At 39.7% G+C, this 15,763-nt stretch overlaps 1 protein-coding gene across 6 annotated transcripts in view; it reads left to right on the top strand.

Moving 5' to 3' along the window:
- Positions 1–15,763, top strand: part of lsamp (limbic system associated membrane protein) — an 869,619-nt gene that overhangs the window by 747,565 nt on the left and 106,291 nt on the right. For all 6 annotated transcript variants that reach the window (XM_035385108.1, XM_035385113.1, XM_035385110.1 and 3 more), the window contains one exon: positions 12,010–12,242. In XM_035385108.1, coding sequence (XP_035240999.1) covers positions 12,010–12,242 — 233 coding nt within the window. The remainder of the gene's footprint in view (positions 1–12,009; positions 12,243–15,763) is intronic.

Here is a 15,763-nt window from a genome sequence, read left to right as displayed (position 1 = left end):
GTCTATCTCATTGTTGATTGGTTCATGCATGGACCAGCCTATCCCTTTGACTGGTTCACGTTGTAAACCACTTTGTTTTGAAGACAGACAGACGAACACAAGAAGATTTTAGAACACAAGACTTGAGGGTTGTAAGGTGCTGGATTTCTCTCACGGTTGTTCTTTCCATGATTGCTACCAATCAAGAATGACCGTTCCCCGATATCTCTCTAAAAAAGTAACCTGCAGCTTTGTCTTCTGATGAATCTGTTTTTGGAAATACTGAAAGTTTAATAAATTCTTTTTTTTTTTAATGTGTAATGTTGAGGGAATTCTTTTGCCCAGAGCATATCACTGGCCAGCCAGATTCATGCAGCAACAATTACCCACAGAGTAGAGCCATGTTCTCTGTACTTCTGTTCCCATTTGTGGAATACACATTGTAGAGACGCGAGTACAAGAGATGTGAGCAACTTTTTCTATACCGTTTTACAGGCCGTTGTCGTAAAGTCACTGGCAAATAAAGAAATGAAAAGTGTCTGTACCCACATGGCTAGTGTAGAGTCCAAGAGACCAAGAGACGGCCTCTCCTCTGCCATCTTTCATCCGGCCTCATCCATGTGTTTCAGCCGCCAGTGAATGCTTACCACTTTATGACCATCGCACTATATTATTGTGATGTCCATCATGTTTGAGTGCAGAAGTTCATTTAAACAGTGTGTTGCTTCTTCCTCTGTTATCAGTTATTTGTTTCATTTATGGTGGGAAATAACATGACACGCCTGTACACTTTCCATTTCTCTGGGTTAGACTTTAGTCTGACGCCTATCTACATTCAGTCAAATCTAATTTTCCTATCATTTCAACATTTCCACTGCACTTCCCTCTCAGTCTCGCTGTACTTACTTATATTCAAAATAAATGGTTAGCGTGAAAGTCTTATATCAGTTTAGCTTAGCAGTACCATTTGTGTGTGTGTGTGTGTGTGTACCAATGCAGAGGTTGCTGCAATGGTGTTTGTTCAAGACATTTCATTAGACATCATTGGCAAAGCTGCACTTTGTTCAAGAGTGCATAATTGCATTATAACTGCAGATCTGATCTGCCGATATGTCCGAGAAGTGCGTATCTTTTCTATTTCTGGAGCCTACGGAATAAGCTTCTTCAGTTTGCAGACACTGTATCTCTGCTTAGATCTTTTTAAAGATGAAGAATGTTGTGTGCTGAGTGTGGTGTAAACTCAAGATTGCAGTGATAGGGAGAGGTATGTTTGGGCTTAAAGATTAGGAAGAGGCGCAAGAGAACATTAGTTCCGTAACCACCTGAGATCTTTTACAAACAAGGGAGATTGTGCGTTATGTGAAAGGAAAGGACTTTATTCTAAAGACTGAAGGTGATTTGATGAAATTTAGCCTGAGTGTTTTTGCAGTTATCCTTGTTTACGCTGAATGTTTCATGATAACATTGGCACAGTTAGTTTGACATATAAAACAGTCTTTCATCGATGCAAAAATTTCTGGTAGCACGAAAGTAGAGAAAATGTGTTTTAGTTTAAGCTCACATTTGCATGTTGCGAATGACTGCTTTTTATTGCCCGCTGAATGCACTATTAATAATGTCCGCATAGGGGGTGCTTGGTGTCAGCCAGCCTTCTTTTGTCTGTATTAATGCTTACAACATACATAAGAAATGAATGTGCATGCGTGCTCGTGTGTGTGTGTGTGTGTGTGTGCGTATGTGTGTGTGTGTGTGTGTGTCTGTCTTTGTTTTTCTGTGTTTCTGCATGTGTGCTTGCTTGTGTGTTGGTATGCGTCTGTATCCATATCTCTGTGTTGTTAAATATGTGTGTTTGCGAGTATCTAGGTGTTTTTTGGTGTGTGTGTGTGTTAGTGTGTTTGTATGCAAGTTTTTATACATGTGGGTCTGTGTGTTTTTGCATGTGTGTGCACGGTTAAGTTTGTGTGTTTGTGTGGACCTGTATGTGGAGCGTATGTGTGTGTGTTTTTGTGTATATGTATGTGGAGCGTATGTGTGTGTGTTTGTGTGTATCTGTATGTGGAGCGTATGTGTGTGTGTTTGGGTCTGTGGGTGCATGTGTGTTTATGTGTATCTGTATGTGGAGCGTATGTGGAGCGTATGTGTGTGTGTTTGTGTCTGTGGGTGCGCGTGTGTTTGTGTGTATGTGAAGTGTATGTGTGTGTGTTTGTGTCTGTGGGTGCGCGTGTGTTTGTGCGTATCTGTATGTGGAGCGTATGTGTGTGTGTTTGTGTCTGTGGGTGCGCGTGTGTTGGTGTGTATCTGTATGTGGAGTGTATGTGTGTGTGTGTGTGTGTTTGTGTCTGTGGGTGCACGTGTGTTGGTGTGTATCTGTATGTGGAGTGTATGTGTGTGTGTTTGTGTCTGTGGGTGCGCGTGTGTTGGTGTGTATCTGTATGTGGAGTGTATGTGTGTGTGTTTGTGTCTGTGGGTGCGCGTGTGTTGGTGTGTATCTGTATGTGGAGTGTATGTGTGTGTGTTTGTGTCTGTGGGTGCGCGTGTGTTGGTGTGTATCTGTATGTGGAGTGTATGTGTGTGTGTTTGTGTCTGTGGGTGTGCGTGTTTGAGATGCGGGTGAAACGCTGGCTCTGAGAACAGTGATTGTGGCCCACAAGGCCCGCACTCTGTAGCTCAATCCTGAAACTGCCAGGAGCCACGTGGGCCACCACGCAGTTTACAAACAGAGACTGACTGCTTGTGTTGTGCTGGACATGCATGCAAGTGTGTGCCCTTCCAAAATGAGAATGGACTATGTTGCAGTGCTTGGACATTCTAAAGAGGAGACAAAGGTAAACTGGGATAGGCATGGTTTTAAAAATCCTGTTCATATCTATATTTCATACATAGTTTCTGTATATGTTAACATGCATAAGCCCATACAAAACTGATGATTGGGTTAACGGATTATCCATACAGAAATGATCATTATGTGAAGGTGTGTTATACTGTGTGATTGTGCGTGACTGTGTGTTATAGTGTGTGACTGTGTGTTACAGTGTGTGATTGTGTGTTACAGTGTGTGATTGTGTGTGACAGTGTGTTACAGTGTGTGATTGTGTGTGATTGTGCGTGACTGTGTGTTACAGTGTGTGATTGTGTGTTACAGTGTGTTACAGTGTGTGATTGTGTGTTACAGTGTGTGGCTGTGTGTTACAGTGTGTGATTGTGTGTTACAGTGTGTTACAGTGTGTGATTGTGTGTGACAGTGTGTTACAGTGTGTGATTGTGTGTGACAGTGTTAGTCTGTGATTCTGCTGTGATCTCTGAGCATAACGGGCTCAACCCGTTGAGGATGTGAAGAGATTGTGAGGGCTGACCCAGAGAAGCAGTTTTATCTCAGAGTCATTTCCATGGTTTATGTCAGTCTTGGTTTCACTGTAATCACACCCACGCGTTGGTCTGATTAAAAAGCATGAGGCTCGATTTTGTGTGGTCCGCACATGCTGTGAGTGACTGTGGTTTTTTCAGGGAACCATATGATGCATATGATAAGTTATGTTTTTATGTTAACTGTCAGAACCTGTGCCTTACACTGTATCTATCCTTACACATTCTTTAGTGACAGACCATCTAGCAGCCTCTGCAGGGTTTTTATTTTATATCATTAAATACTATTTTCATACCTATCATAGTCTGTAAAGGAAAAGTAGGGGGTTTGTATCCTGTATATCCTCACCTCATAGATAATGGTGGAAATAATTACGTAAAAAACACAGCATTCTTCAAGCATCTCACACATATGCAAGCCTGTTTGAAAGGGCGAAACCAATATTCTGCTGAATTCCACCTCACACTTTTTAATTAATCGGTTTCAGGATGACAACATGTATATATCACAAGAAGGTTGAATAATTAAATTCAAAATTCGTAAAAGGCACACTGCAAAGGTAGTGTTTTCCGTTTCAGACTAACACCTGTATGTTAGTGATAGGATCTATCTTGCTTGTGGTTTTAACACAAATTTAAATTCCAGATTATGAAGCTGCCTCATTAAATGCTGTTTGACTGGCAGTGTGATCAGAGAAGGGCAGAAGCATGTTCTCTGTGGGTTCTTGGTGGAAACAGGCATTTTATTGATTTAGGGTAAACCATTAGAAGATGCCCATTGACTATTCAGCCATTTTCCCTGTAGCAGTTGTGATGATACTTACATACTAATCTAAACGCCAGGGGTTTTTCCTGGCTCGAAATGATTAACTGTATTGCATATTATGGATACTTTCATGGAATTATGTGCAATAACATTGCATAATGATCTATAAACATATGTTAATAGTCGGCAGATGATTAATAAATAAAGTGACAATTGCCCCGTAAAGACACAACACTGCTGAAATTTAAGGTAGGCAGCTTCTGTTGAAAAGCGGAAGTCTTACCGGCACATGCGGTTGTTGACACTGTCTCATTCTTTGCCATTAAGTGGATTCTACTGAAGTCATTGAGGACCCCCGATTTAGCGTATCTAAGGTTGCACGCAATCATGAAAGCAGTCAGAACTTCAAATACAGCATCATTCACAACAAAATAGTACCGATAAATGCACAGACCATTTTGAATTGTTTTACAGGGTTTTTGTTTTTGGAGGCTTGAAAAACACACTTAGGCGTCCTGTCTAAGACATTTCAATGCAGGAAAAACCCATGAACACACAGACAATTGTGTGCATGCTTGGTTTCTGATAAATATGTATTTTTGTCCCCTTAACTTTTTTGTTTCCCTAGATGAACTTTAGCTGTGTTGTTGGCTAGATTCTCTTTGGCTCCAGATTTTGTCGACAGCATTACACTTATAACTCCACAGAATGTATTAGTTCAGGTTAGTTATATTTTCAAAATAATTAACCAATCATTAAGTATGAAGTTTCGTAATCTGTAAATACTCTAAAATCTGTTGTAGATAAATAGATATTTATTTGAAAGAATATAGTCTGGAGAAAATGAAATAGAAATCTACTGCTGAGTAATTGTTATTTTTTATGACTGTACCCAGAATATATAGAAAATGTCAGCATTTTGTCACAATACAATAAGTAATTTCATGACATGACACAGGATTTTTTTTCAGCATTGTTTTACGCTGTAGATGGTGAGAACAGAACCATTTATGTAATAGATGGAAGCATTTATGACTGAGCATTTGAGACAGTGGTATGGACAGGCTCCATATCTTCTCGTGGGAATTGCTTCATACATCTTCCAGGAGTAATACCCTCACTGCAGTTTCAGAATTCCTGATGTACTACAGGGAGAGAACCAGATCTCCACCCCAGTATCCACTTAGCACAGAATATTTCTGAGCCAAGAATATAAATCAGGCTAACACCGCTTGCTTAGGTATTGTATGCTTTTTTTTTTTTTTTCTTTTGAATGAACCCTTTAAAGCGAGTCAGTTTGTGAGACAATGCATTTAAAAACAGAAGCTCTTACCATAGTGTGTGAGGCAGATGGCTCTTTCACCTGAAAGCCCATAACTTATGTGCATTTGTGTGGCTGTTCTCCTTCTGCCACACTGAGAGGTAATTGGTCTCCCGAACTGTAGCCGGGTGTGCAGAGGCCGTTATGCCCTCTGCTCTGAGAGGAGCAGTCAGCCATGGCATCTGTCTGGTACCTCATTAGAGTCCAGCCCAAGCCAGGCTCCTACACCAAGGCTCCCCAAAACCCAGACCTGTGCCACAGTGACAAGAGAGACAGCCGTCAGGCTGGGCCGCCATGAGGAGGCCCTGACAGAAATAAGAAAATTAATAATAAAATGAAGGGCCAGCTGCTTGGAGTCAGAGTATCTGGAGCCATTTTCAGAATGTGGCTTGTTAGTGTGAGGGAGAAGAAGAGTAACACCTGGCATCAGAACTGTGATTTGGCCTTTGGTCAGTTGGATATCTTAAGAATAGGCCGAGGAGAATTGCCCAGCAGGACTTTTTTTATTTATTTATTTTTTTATAGCTGCACCACAAATCATTGGTTCAAGATTTAACATCTGAGGGAGCTTCATGTGTCTGGCTCTATAGCCCTTTCTCCTGGACAGGAGAATAAAATGTCAGCCCTAGAGGCTACAGGAGGGAATATAACCTCACATTTTAGGACTAATACCGTATATACAGCCCTGAAGGTCTCTATACCGATTCATCCTTGAAGTCTGCTGCCGATTACAGGGGTTCAGCTTCTGATCTAACAGCAAGTGGAGCTGCTCTTTAGACTGAAACTTACCAGGACCCACTCCATTTAATGAACAGCATACCAGTTCAGCCCACATAACACAGTTCTTACACAACATACCATCTGAACCCATATTACACAGGACACTCCTCTCCCCGGTAAATGCTTCATACACATTTAGGGTAACATTGTTTTATCAATATACCAAAATAACCACATTGCAATACATGTGAACAAAAATACAACAGTTGCACTTGTACATTATCATAAGTTTTACCGATAAAACAATGGCAGCTCTATTACTGTTGCTTATATATGTATTCGTCTTTATGTATCTATCTATTTTTCTGTCTGTATATGCACTAATTTAGTTAGGAAAACGACGAGCATTGTTGGACTGAATGGCCTGTTCTCGCCATTATGTTATGTTAGGTTATGTTATGTTATGTCTATCTATCAGTTGCTCCACCGTCACCTATAACACCACTTTGTTTGCTGGTGTGTTGGCAGTGGAACAACAGGAGCTGAGCAGGCTCTATGCAGTGAGAGCTGTGGCTTCGCAGGCAGTGCTTTTCCCCCTCTGGTAAAACGCACATCATTACTGCAGTCTGCTGCTGAGAGACCCACTCACTCATCCTTCCTAAGGGCCCCCCTTCTGGGCTTTTTTCCACTGTAATGACCCTGATCTCCTGTGACACGTCTGGCTCTGAGGAATCCGAGCACTGTTTTTATCAATCTAAGAGAAATGCCAAACATCACTACCTGATACCTAGCCTTAAATCCTAGAAAGTACAAAATAATAGGCTCACAGAGTCCGCTATAACAAAATAAATATCTAAAATTTCAATAAATATATTTCTCAAAAATATAAATAATATTATTCTGTGAGTATTTCTTTTTAAATATTTAAACCATGATAATCTAAGTCACATTTCCACCATGATTTATGGATGTTGCTACTGTACTAGTTACAAACTAACAGCAGATCTTTTTATATTAGGCAGTCAAGGAAAAGTTCTCTTCTCTTACACAAAACATTGCCTTGCAGGTTTTTTTTTTTTCTTCTTCACTAATTTGCTAGTGATACTTATACTTATGGTACATTATATTACAATTGTTCAATTTCAAAAAATAATCCATCGGCCATAGATGATTTTGGAATTAACTATAATGTTGTTCTGTAAATTTAAATCCATGACAGTTTATCTAAGGACTACACAAGTATTCTTTTGATCAAAGATTCATGAATTACACGAAAAACATTTAAATAGATTTGCTGTGGTTATGCTGAAAAGGGTTTTGCAACGAGTTTCTACAAGGCTCTGTTTGTGGCCAGTGTGGGTTCTGGATTAAAGCTCATCTGACAGTAATGTGAAGCTTATTTCACCCATTTGTGCATTCAGAATTTAAAGTAGAGGAGATGAACACCTTTTCTAAGGTGGCTTATTGAAAAAATCAATTTGGCCCTCACTTCAGTGGAATTAAAAAATGAACTCTCTCTATCCTCTGTTTGTCTTGCCCTCTTAATTTAATTTTCCCTATGCATCTATGCTGCCTGCATAAAGGTTCTTCCTTCAGCTGCACAGGTAGCACATCCATGTAAGGGCTGATATCAGTGCACTGACACACCCCACATCTGGAATCTAATCCTGACTCAGTCTCACAGGGCGACCTGTGATTGGCTGTGGCCTTGCCCAGGAATTGTAGGTGGTCTTCATCACCTCCTCTGTTCGATTTTGCTGGGGCCACACATTTTAGGGCTTTGCTGATTGTAGATAAAGGGATTGAATGAGGATTGGCATTATTTTTTAAAAAAGGCCTGTGAGTCCTGTCATGGTGGTCAGATGGTTTTGATCTGAGAATCGCTGAATTGGGCCCTCACCTCATTCTGCTTTTTGCCCTCTTTTCTGAGTGCCATTTCGAGCTCCACCTATCTGAGAGTCTAATTAGCTCCGGGGCACAGTTATCAACAAGTAAAGTTCACAGCCATTCAGAGAGAGAGAGAAGCCTGGTGAACTCTTGCTGTATTCTAGTCATGGATGTACCTTTGGCTGGAACTTTTTTTTTTTCTTTTTTATCTATTTTTCCTTCTTGCTGTCACTCGGTTGACCAGAGACACCTCACGCACACTGTCGTCGCCTTGCTGTTGGGCACATTTCCATCAAAAGAGCTATTTTTCTTCACTTGAGAATGTCTGGATAACCAAACATTTATTTTATATAGAAATAAAGCGTAAAGCGAGATTTAAAACAATACAACTGTCATTAATTTTCTTCTTATGCAGTGGGTTCAAGTTAATTTCATACAGCTTTGAGCTTGAGCTTAACAAGGTGAAGCTAGCACCGAAATCATTCTTTGTGTTGAAAAAAGTCCTGCATTGTCACATAAAAAATATCTCGATAGATGTACTACAATGCTTTGATCATTTCCCTTAATTGGAGAATATTACACCATAATCAGTCAGTTTTTAGGATATTACAATGGAACAAAAATGTGATCTCCATCATGCATCTCTGCAAAATTCTCTTATTATCAGATATAAGGCTGAAAATAACTCTAGAGTTGTCACTCTAAAGCCATTTAATAAAGCAGTCCGACTAGAGAGGCCAGTATGTCATAATTATAGTCACGGCTAAAGGATGTTGGGTACAAAATGGCTGGCTGATAATAATCCACTACTATAATGTATAATATAAAAATGTAATATAAACACAAAATGTGAAACTCTCTTGACTGACATGCTTTGGGCATGTTGAAGGAGGGAGTTTGATCAGTCATTGAAGGAGGGAGTTTATGATACAGTATGTGCTGTATGTTGTAAAATGTATGCTGTACCAATGAGATAAATACTTCCAGGAACTGATTGTCTGTGATCTGTTTATGATTCAGAGAGCAGAGGCCGCACTCGGGCAAGAGTGCCCGTGTCCCTGTCATGGGAGTCGCTGAGCCCCTTCCATCTCTCTGAATATACAGTGTACCCCGTCAGAGACTTCTGTGACTGGGTATCGGCTTTTACAGAGAGAGATAGCCAATACCTCCTGCTGCTCGTCAGCCAGCAGGAAGCGAGAGCCCGTGCTCTCTCTGTTCTGCACAGGGATTAACCCAGATGGCTTGCTGCCAATCTAGGGCCTTTTCATATGTATATTAAATGCAAGAGCTTGTACGCATTTAACCTCCAATTTACAGTTGCAGGCAATTTTAGGAAAAGGTTCTTTATTAAAGGTTACATACAGAATGAGAAACGGTGCAGTCCCTCTGGAACAGGCATGGATAACCCCTGCCCCAGAATAAATAGCCCATTAGAGGGTTCCGCAGGGGTCAGGGGTGAGAGCTATGACTGAGATCAAGCCGGTCTTTCATGGTCTGAATGTGTAAGCTCTGTGTGGTGAACTTGCTTCCTTCCATTCTTATGAGATTTATGAAACCCAAAAGACAGTAAAAAAGAGTAAAATTACACTGAAAACAATTCCGTAACAATGTATTCTTTTCCATGCATGCTGGCAGTTCCTCCATGGATGAGTGTCATTTAAAAGGCTTTGGTTACAATAAGTATGTACATATATACAAATATACAAGATGCAACATTTACCAGAAATGTAGATAAAATGTCTTAAAAGATGCACTTTCTTTATGTGGTGCAATCAAGGAATTAATATTAATACTGGAGAGTGGGGTAACGGGCATCCAAATTGTGTTTTTTTGGATCGCTTGTCAGAGTTACTGTCTTAGTTTCCAGATGCTTCTGTGTCGGACAGCAGCACAGAAAATCCAAAGTTCTTATTTCTGTGTGCTGGGCTATTTCCAGAAAACTCTGCCAAAGAATACTTTTGTGTTCAGTTTAAATAAAAAAAGAAAAATATTATAGTGAAGGCACAATTCCTGAGGAGAATTTCAAACTGTTAAACTGTTTGCTGTCAGGATTGCTTATGGTGATGTTTCATTTTTCACGCAGAAATTAAACGCTATGCCCGTGATTGGCATAATAGGCCAGAATAGACCAGAGGATAGCGGGTGAGGGAACATACCTGTCGGTACTGAACGTTAAGGAGCAGTTTGGTCATTGTGAATGTATGTACAGGACCTCATCTCACCCTGTTCTTGGTTTTAATTAGCTGCTTTAATCAGCCTGCATGTCCATGGACTGGATTTGCCAGTCTAAGATGTAAGCTAATAATTCCCTAATTAACAAAAAAATAAACAAAAGTTGCTGGTGGTCTAAGAAGTCTTTGGAAATTTCAAGGTGTTTTTTGTCTTCATCAATTGCACTTGATGTGTGCAGAGCAAAGATATCTGTACAAACTCATGTGCTAAATGCAGAGTCTGTAGTGGTCCCTGTTTAACACGCTAACCTTGAAAGCAGGGAGCTCTAGAATATTGAATATGACTATATTTTTAAAGCAGGGCAAGGTTTCAGACAGTATTCAAGGATGAACACATACCCCGGTTCACTTAATTACAGGTGCATAATGGCCGTGCTGAATATTTAATGTTGATGGTTTTTGACTTGGTTGCTTCCGATTGTAGCTGCCTCACAGAAAATCAGGGAAGTTGTAATTCAGTGTAAAAAACCCTCTGTCAATCAGAACGCATCATTCACTGTGGAACAGCATTGCTGAAGTCTCTCCAAAGACTTGATCAAAAGTGACATTGTCGTTCCTTCTGAAGCCAGTTTCAGGCCCCAGTGACAGTTTTGGCATTGAGGCCAAATGAAGTGAAATAAAGTCGACAGCTACTTAAGTGGTGAAGGGTTGGGGGACACGGCCGCCAAATGTAACTTAAAATCGCTCCAGACACCCAGAGACAAGAAACAGGAGTAATCAAGAGCTTAACTGGATCTCCCTTGTTCCTCTCTTTGCCTCTCTGCCGACCAGTCTCTATCTGAGAATCTGTCTTAATTCACTTTCTTCCTCTCCACCCCTGAAAGGTTATTATTAAGCTTGCCTTGCAGCCCTCTTTCCATCTTTTCTTCCATGTTCAGTGCACTCTTCATGGATCGGCCCTTCTCTCCTTTCTTGAATCATTCAAACCGTAGAGTAAAAATGAAAACGGTAGAGACGCCAAGCTGCATGGCTGAACAGAACATTTGGGACTCATTTTGAGAAAACAATCTGTTGGACTGACTGCATCCTTCTCTAAGGTTTTAGTGACACAGATGGTAGTGTGGTGATACAGACAGCTTGTTCTGCCCTAAGTTCCGTTCGCAATATTGAACACCTGGAACTAGTACCAAAAGTGATCTGATCACACGCATAATTTCCCAGAATGTACATTATGGTGATTACCAGATGTGTTTTTTTGTTGAGCAACAGAGATCTGGTTGGTTGTTCTGAAATTGGGATTTGTTTATAGGCTGCCTAAAGAAAATGAGAATTACATTGGCATCCCCTTACAAATTAGAAGCACACATAGTAGTTTTCTCTTACAGTATATCATTAATATCAGTACATTTACATTTTAGTCATTTAGCCGATCTTCTTAGCCAAAGCAGCTTGCAATAATTGCACAAAGAAAAGGCCTTGAGTCGTAAATCACCAAGTAGCAATTAATGAGAGTGCAATGGTTGGACCCTAACACACTGTCGATAGGTACGTCTTTGTCAGTAGAATTAACACATGGAAGGGAAGGCATAGAGGGTTTTTTGAATATGTTTTGATAAATAGTGTGTAATATGACATTTGTGTCAGGTACTTTGAGTGAGGTACGTGTTTCATAAAAATGCAGAAACAAAATATGACATCTTTTGCAGTACTTGCTGAATTTCAAGCAGAATCTGGAGAGACAGGTGATTCCCTGCTGCCTCATGATCGTCGGCTCAGTTTTCCCTGTTTGTGTTTCCGCACAGGTGCTACGTGGATGACAAAGTGTCAAAGGTAGCTTGGCTGAACCGCTCCAACATCATCTTTGCCGGGGAGGACAAGTGGTCTCTGGACCCTCGAGTGGACCTAGTCACTAAAGGCCAGCTGGAGTACAGCTTGCGCATACAGAAGGTGGACGTGTATGACGAGGGGCCATACACCTGTTCCATACAGACTAAACAGCAGCCCAAAACCTCCCAGGTCTATCTCATCGTCCAAGGTGGGTCAAAGCAACTCGGTTGACAGGAGAGCCCGCTGTGTCATGTTTTATTGACTAACAACTCCAAGCGACGCTTTCTTTTAACGTTTTACGTTGAGTGGCATCTGACAGGTCTTCGGCTTGGCCTGTCAAAGTTTGTAATATCTCGCTGAGGGGAAAAAAGAAGAAAGAAAGAAATATTACGCTGGCCCTTTGTATCAGGCATCTTGGACACATACCAGAATGCAATTCCTTGAGGATTTGGGCTTCTGTACGAGCTCTTGCTTTGCATTGCCATTTAGGATGTGTGCTGTCACTGCACTGCAGGACAATGCCACTCTGAAAGAAGGAACTAGAAAATATGACAAATGCTCGCCTTATTCCTATTCATGTCATCTTATTTCTCAAGACTTGCAAAGATTTATCTAGGGTGTGAAAATTGTCTGCTTCTAACCATAAGTAGATGGATAGCTCTATAAATGTTACAGTAGTCATCCTTGTAAAATATTCAGTGTCAACAGTAAATATAGCCCAGCGTTAAATATCCCTTCATGTACGCATCACAGTTATACTCCCCTGACATTTTCAAAGTAGGCAAAAGATAAAAAAGCTACGTTATGTGTGAAATTTTGATTGGGGTAGAGAGAGGAATAATCTTACCATAAAATGTTTCAGTAATCTTTTATATCCTCTGTATCCAGTTTGGGCGGTTTTCTTGTATCGGGAAATTTGTTGTGACCGAAAAGGCTTTGTGGAGATTTACACTAGAAGACTGAAATGATTTACTTACCATTACACGATCTTGTACACTAGGCTGCCGAATTTGGATGCAGCATCTTCAAATAATTAATTTCTGGTACAGCTCTGTAAATAAACATTCACAGCTGTTCCAGTAAGTTTATGTAATTCAAAATATGCAGTATATTTTAAAGGAATGTGCAAATATGTAATGTCAAGCATGCCTATTTTATTCTGAATGTTTGAACACCTGGCTTTTATCCTTTTCCAATCACATAGGTAACTGGATTAAAATTATATACAGTATCTTAGCTTTCAGAAATATAAACAGCTATTCATATTTTCAAGACAAATAATATAAGGTGGGTTTGGTGTGGTTCATTTTGGTGGGACACAGAAAAGTGTTGCATAGTCTTGAAGACTGGAAATGGGTAAGGCTGGTTTTTTTTTTCAAATGTAATTTTATCCATCCATCCATTATCTATCCTCATTTATTCCTGGTTAGGGTCATGGGGGGTGCTGGAGCCTATCCCAGAGTGCATTTGGCAAGAGGCAGGAATACATCCTGGACAGTTCGTCGGTCTATCACAGGGAAATTTTATTTATTTATTTATTTAGTTACTTACTTTCATTTTCCAACTCAATATTAAACTGCTACACCACAGTCATTTTCCTTTACTGGTCCATATTCAAATGTTAATACTACTGGCACTGAATAACAGTAAAGGATAATTTTACCCTTAATCAACACAGATTCAAATATCTTGCCTTTTTTATCAATTAGTAATAAATGTTCTTGCAAGAAATACATTTATTGTTTAAGGTCAAGACTATAATCAGGGCCATTGAGCTAAATTGTTCAAAGTGGATCTATGCAAGTAATTTGTACAGTGTTGCTGAAATCCATAGTAGCTCATTAAACATGAGATGATTGTAACCATTCCTCTACGTCTCCTTTGCCTTTCCATTTATCTTAGCGCAGCATAATGACCATGTGACATTTTAATTGCTTGAGCAGAGTACTGCCACAGATGAGCACATTTCTAATGGATTGTTTGGCAGCAGGTCCCTTCTTACCTAATCCAAACTTGCTCATTCAGGAGCTCTCTTTCAGAACTGTTTTAACTCTTGTGTTGAATTGAACAGCCTGTCAGAAAACATATTTCATATATCCATTCATTAATTTATTTTTTTCTGCCAGCAAGCTAATGTGAATAGTTATCTGGGTGTGTTTTAAGAGTAGCCATAATAACTTAAATAGTATAAGGCAGTATAATTGTCCCCGCAGAGTTTGGTAATCATATTCATGTTTTCTGATGTTATTATTCAGGAGCAGTCCCTTTGTTAGAAATTGTAAAGTGATCATCTTTAGGCAGGATATCAGGAGTCCGTCCTTTTGAACTCCGTCCATTTACTGTGAATAAGTGGAGGAGAGAATTTGTGATCTAAAATTGTTGATCTGAATGTTGGCTGTCAGAGTCGGTTGTCAGGTTCTCTTGTTATTATAGTTTGACGGTGATGGCTGTGTCGGAGTCAGTGAAACTTGTGTCAGAGTCACTAAGGATTGTGTCACAGCCACTCAGATGTCAGAATGACTTGTCAATCACTCAATATGTCACGGCCTTATGAATGGAGGTGGGTGTGACTTTTGATGTGGAGCGGGAGCATGTCAACAGTAAAGCAGCCAATTACCATAGCCCTTTACTTGTTTTATTTTTTGGCTGCACTGAAATTTAGACATGAGCTGAACATTGGCAGTCATAATATTGTTAACATGAGGAGGGCAGTAACACAGTATGATATGCTCTTGCTCTCCAATAGAGTTAGTGTTGGGTGTTTCTATTTTATTTAATCTTTTCATTTTGATTTAATTTAATTCCTCATGTAATAGTATCAAACCACTTATCATAAGTGCAATTGCATTTTATAATTTATTTGACCATTACCCTGATATGGATATGCATATTTCCCAAGCTGCTGTTGACAGAAACTGGTCATAAAATTATAACGATTGCTTCTGTTTGTTTGATACCACTGCAGCAGTCCGTCCCATGTGTTTCACAATCCCTCCTTTGTCAGTGTCAAACACAGTGGTAACCAACCCTGCTCCTGGAGTTCTACCGTCCTGTAGATTTTCACTCGAACCCTAACAAAGCCAACAAGTTAAATTAATGGAAGCAAAATGCTATATAGTGATTGGCTGGTTGAATGTCAAAATGCCGCTCTCACTGTGTTTCAGTTCTGCCCACCTGTAATCAGACATCTGTCTCTCATTCTTCAGTCACTCTGTGCTATCGTGGATATCACAAACATGACATCAAGTCAAGAGTGATTCTAACACAAGTCTTCCTGTCTTTGATGCAAGTCTGACAGTCTTCATCACAGCAATGGCTGACAAATGATAAAAAATGGTGTGTCTCTGACAGCTGACTCTGGGAGCTGATAATGTCCAAATATGGGCAATACCATGCCATAAACCCTCAGAACCCAGCCCCTGTTTCTGGTAAAGATGTGGCAATATCATAATCTGATAGTCATTAGTACTGTATATAGTATATTACATAAATATAAATAAGCCCCAAATTATAACATTAGCCCTATTATTTAAATTATTATTATTAAAAAATATTTTTTAACTTTATCATTTTTTATTTTTATGTATTACTTTTTTCCTTTTACAAATTATCCATGAAATGAATGAATAGCCTGCAGTTAACATACAAAGCAGATAAAAAAATAAAAGTATCAATCACACAATAACTTTGAAAAGTGAATAAATGAGACAAAGATAAATCTAATAATTA

The sequence above is a fragment of the Anguilla anguilla genome, chromosome 12, assembly GCF_013347855.1.
Source record: "Anguilla anguilla isolate fAngAng1 chromosome 12, fAngAng1.pri, whole genome shotgun sequence".
In the NCBI taxonomy this organism is placed as follows: domain Eukaryota; kingdom Metazoa; phylum Chordata; class Actinopteri; order Anguilliformes; family Anguillidae; genus Anguilla; species Anguilla anguilla.
This window is presented reverse-complemented; position numbering and strand designations above follow the sequence as displayed.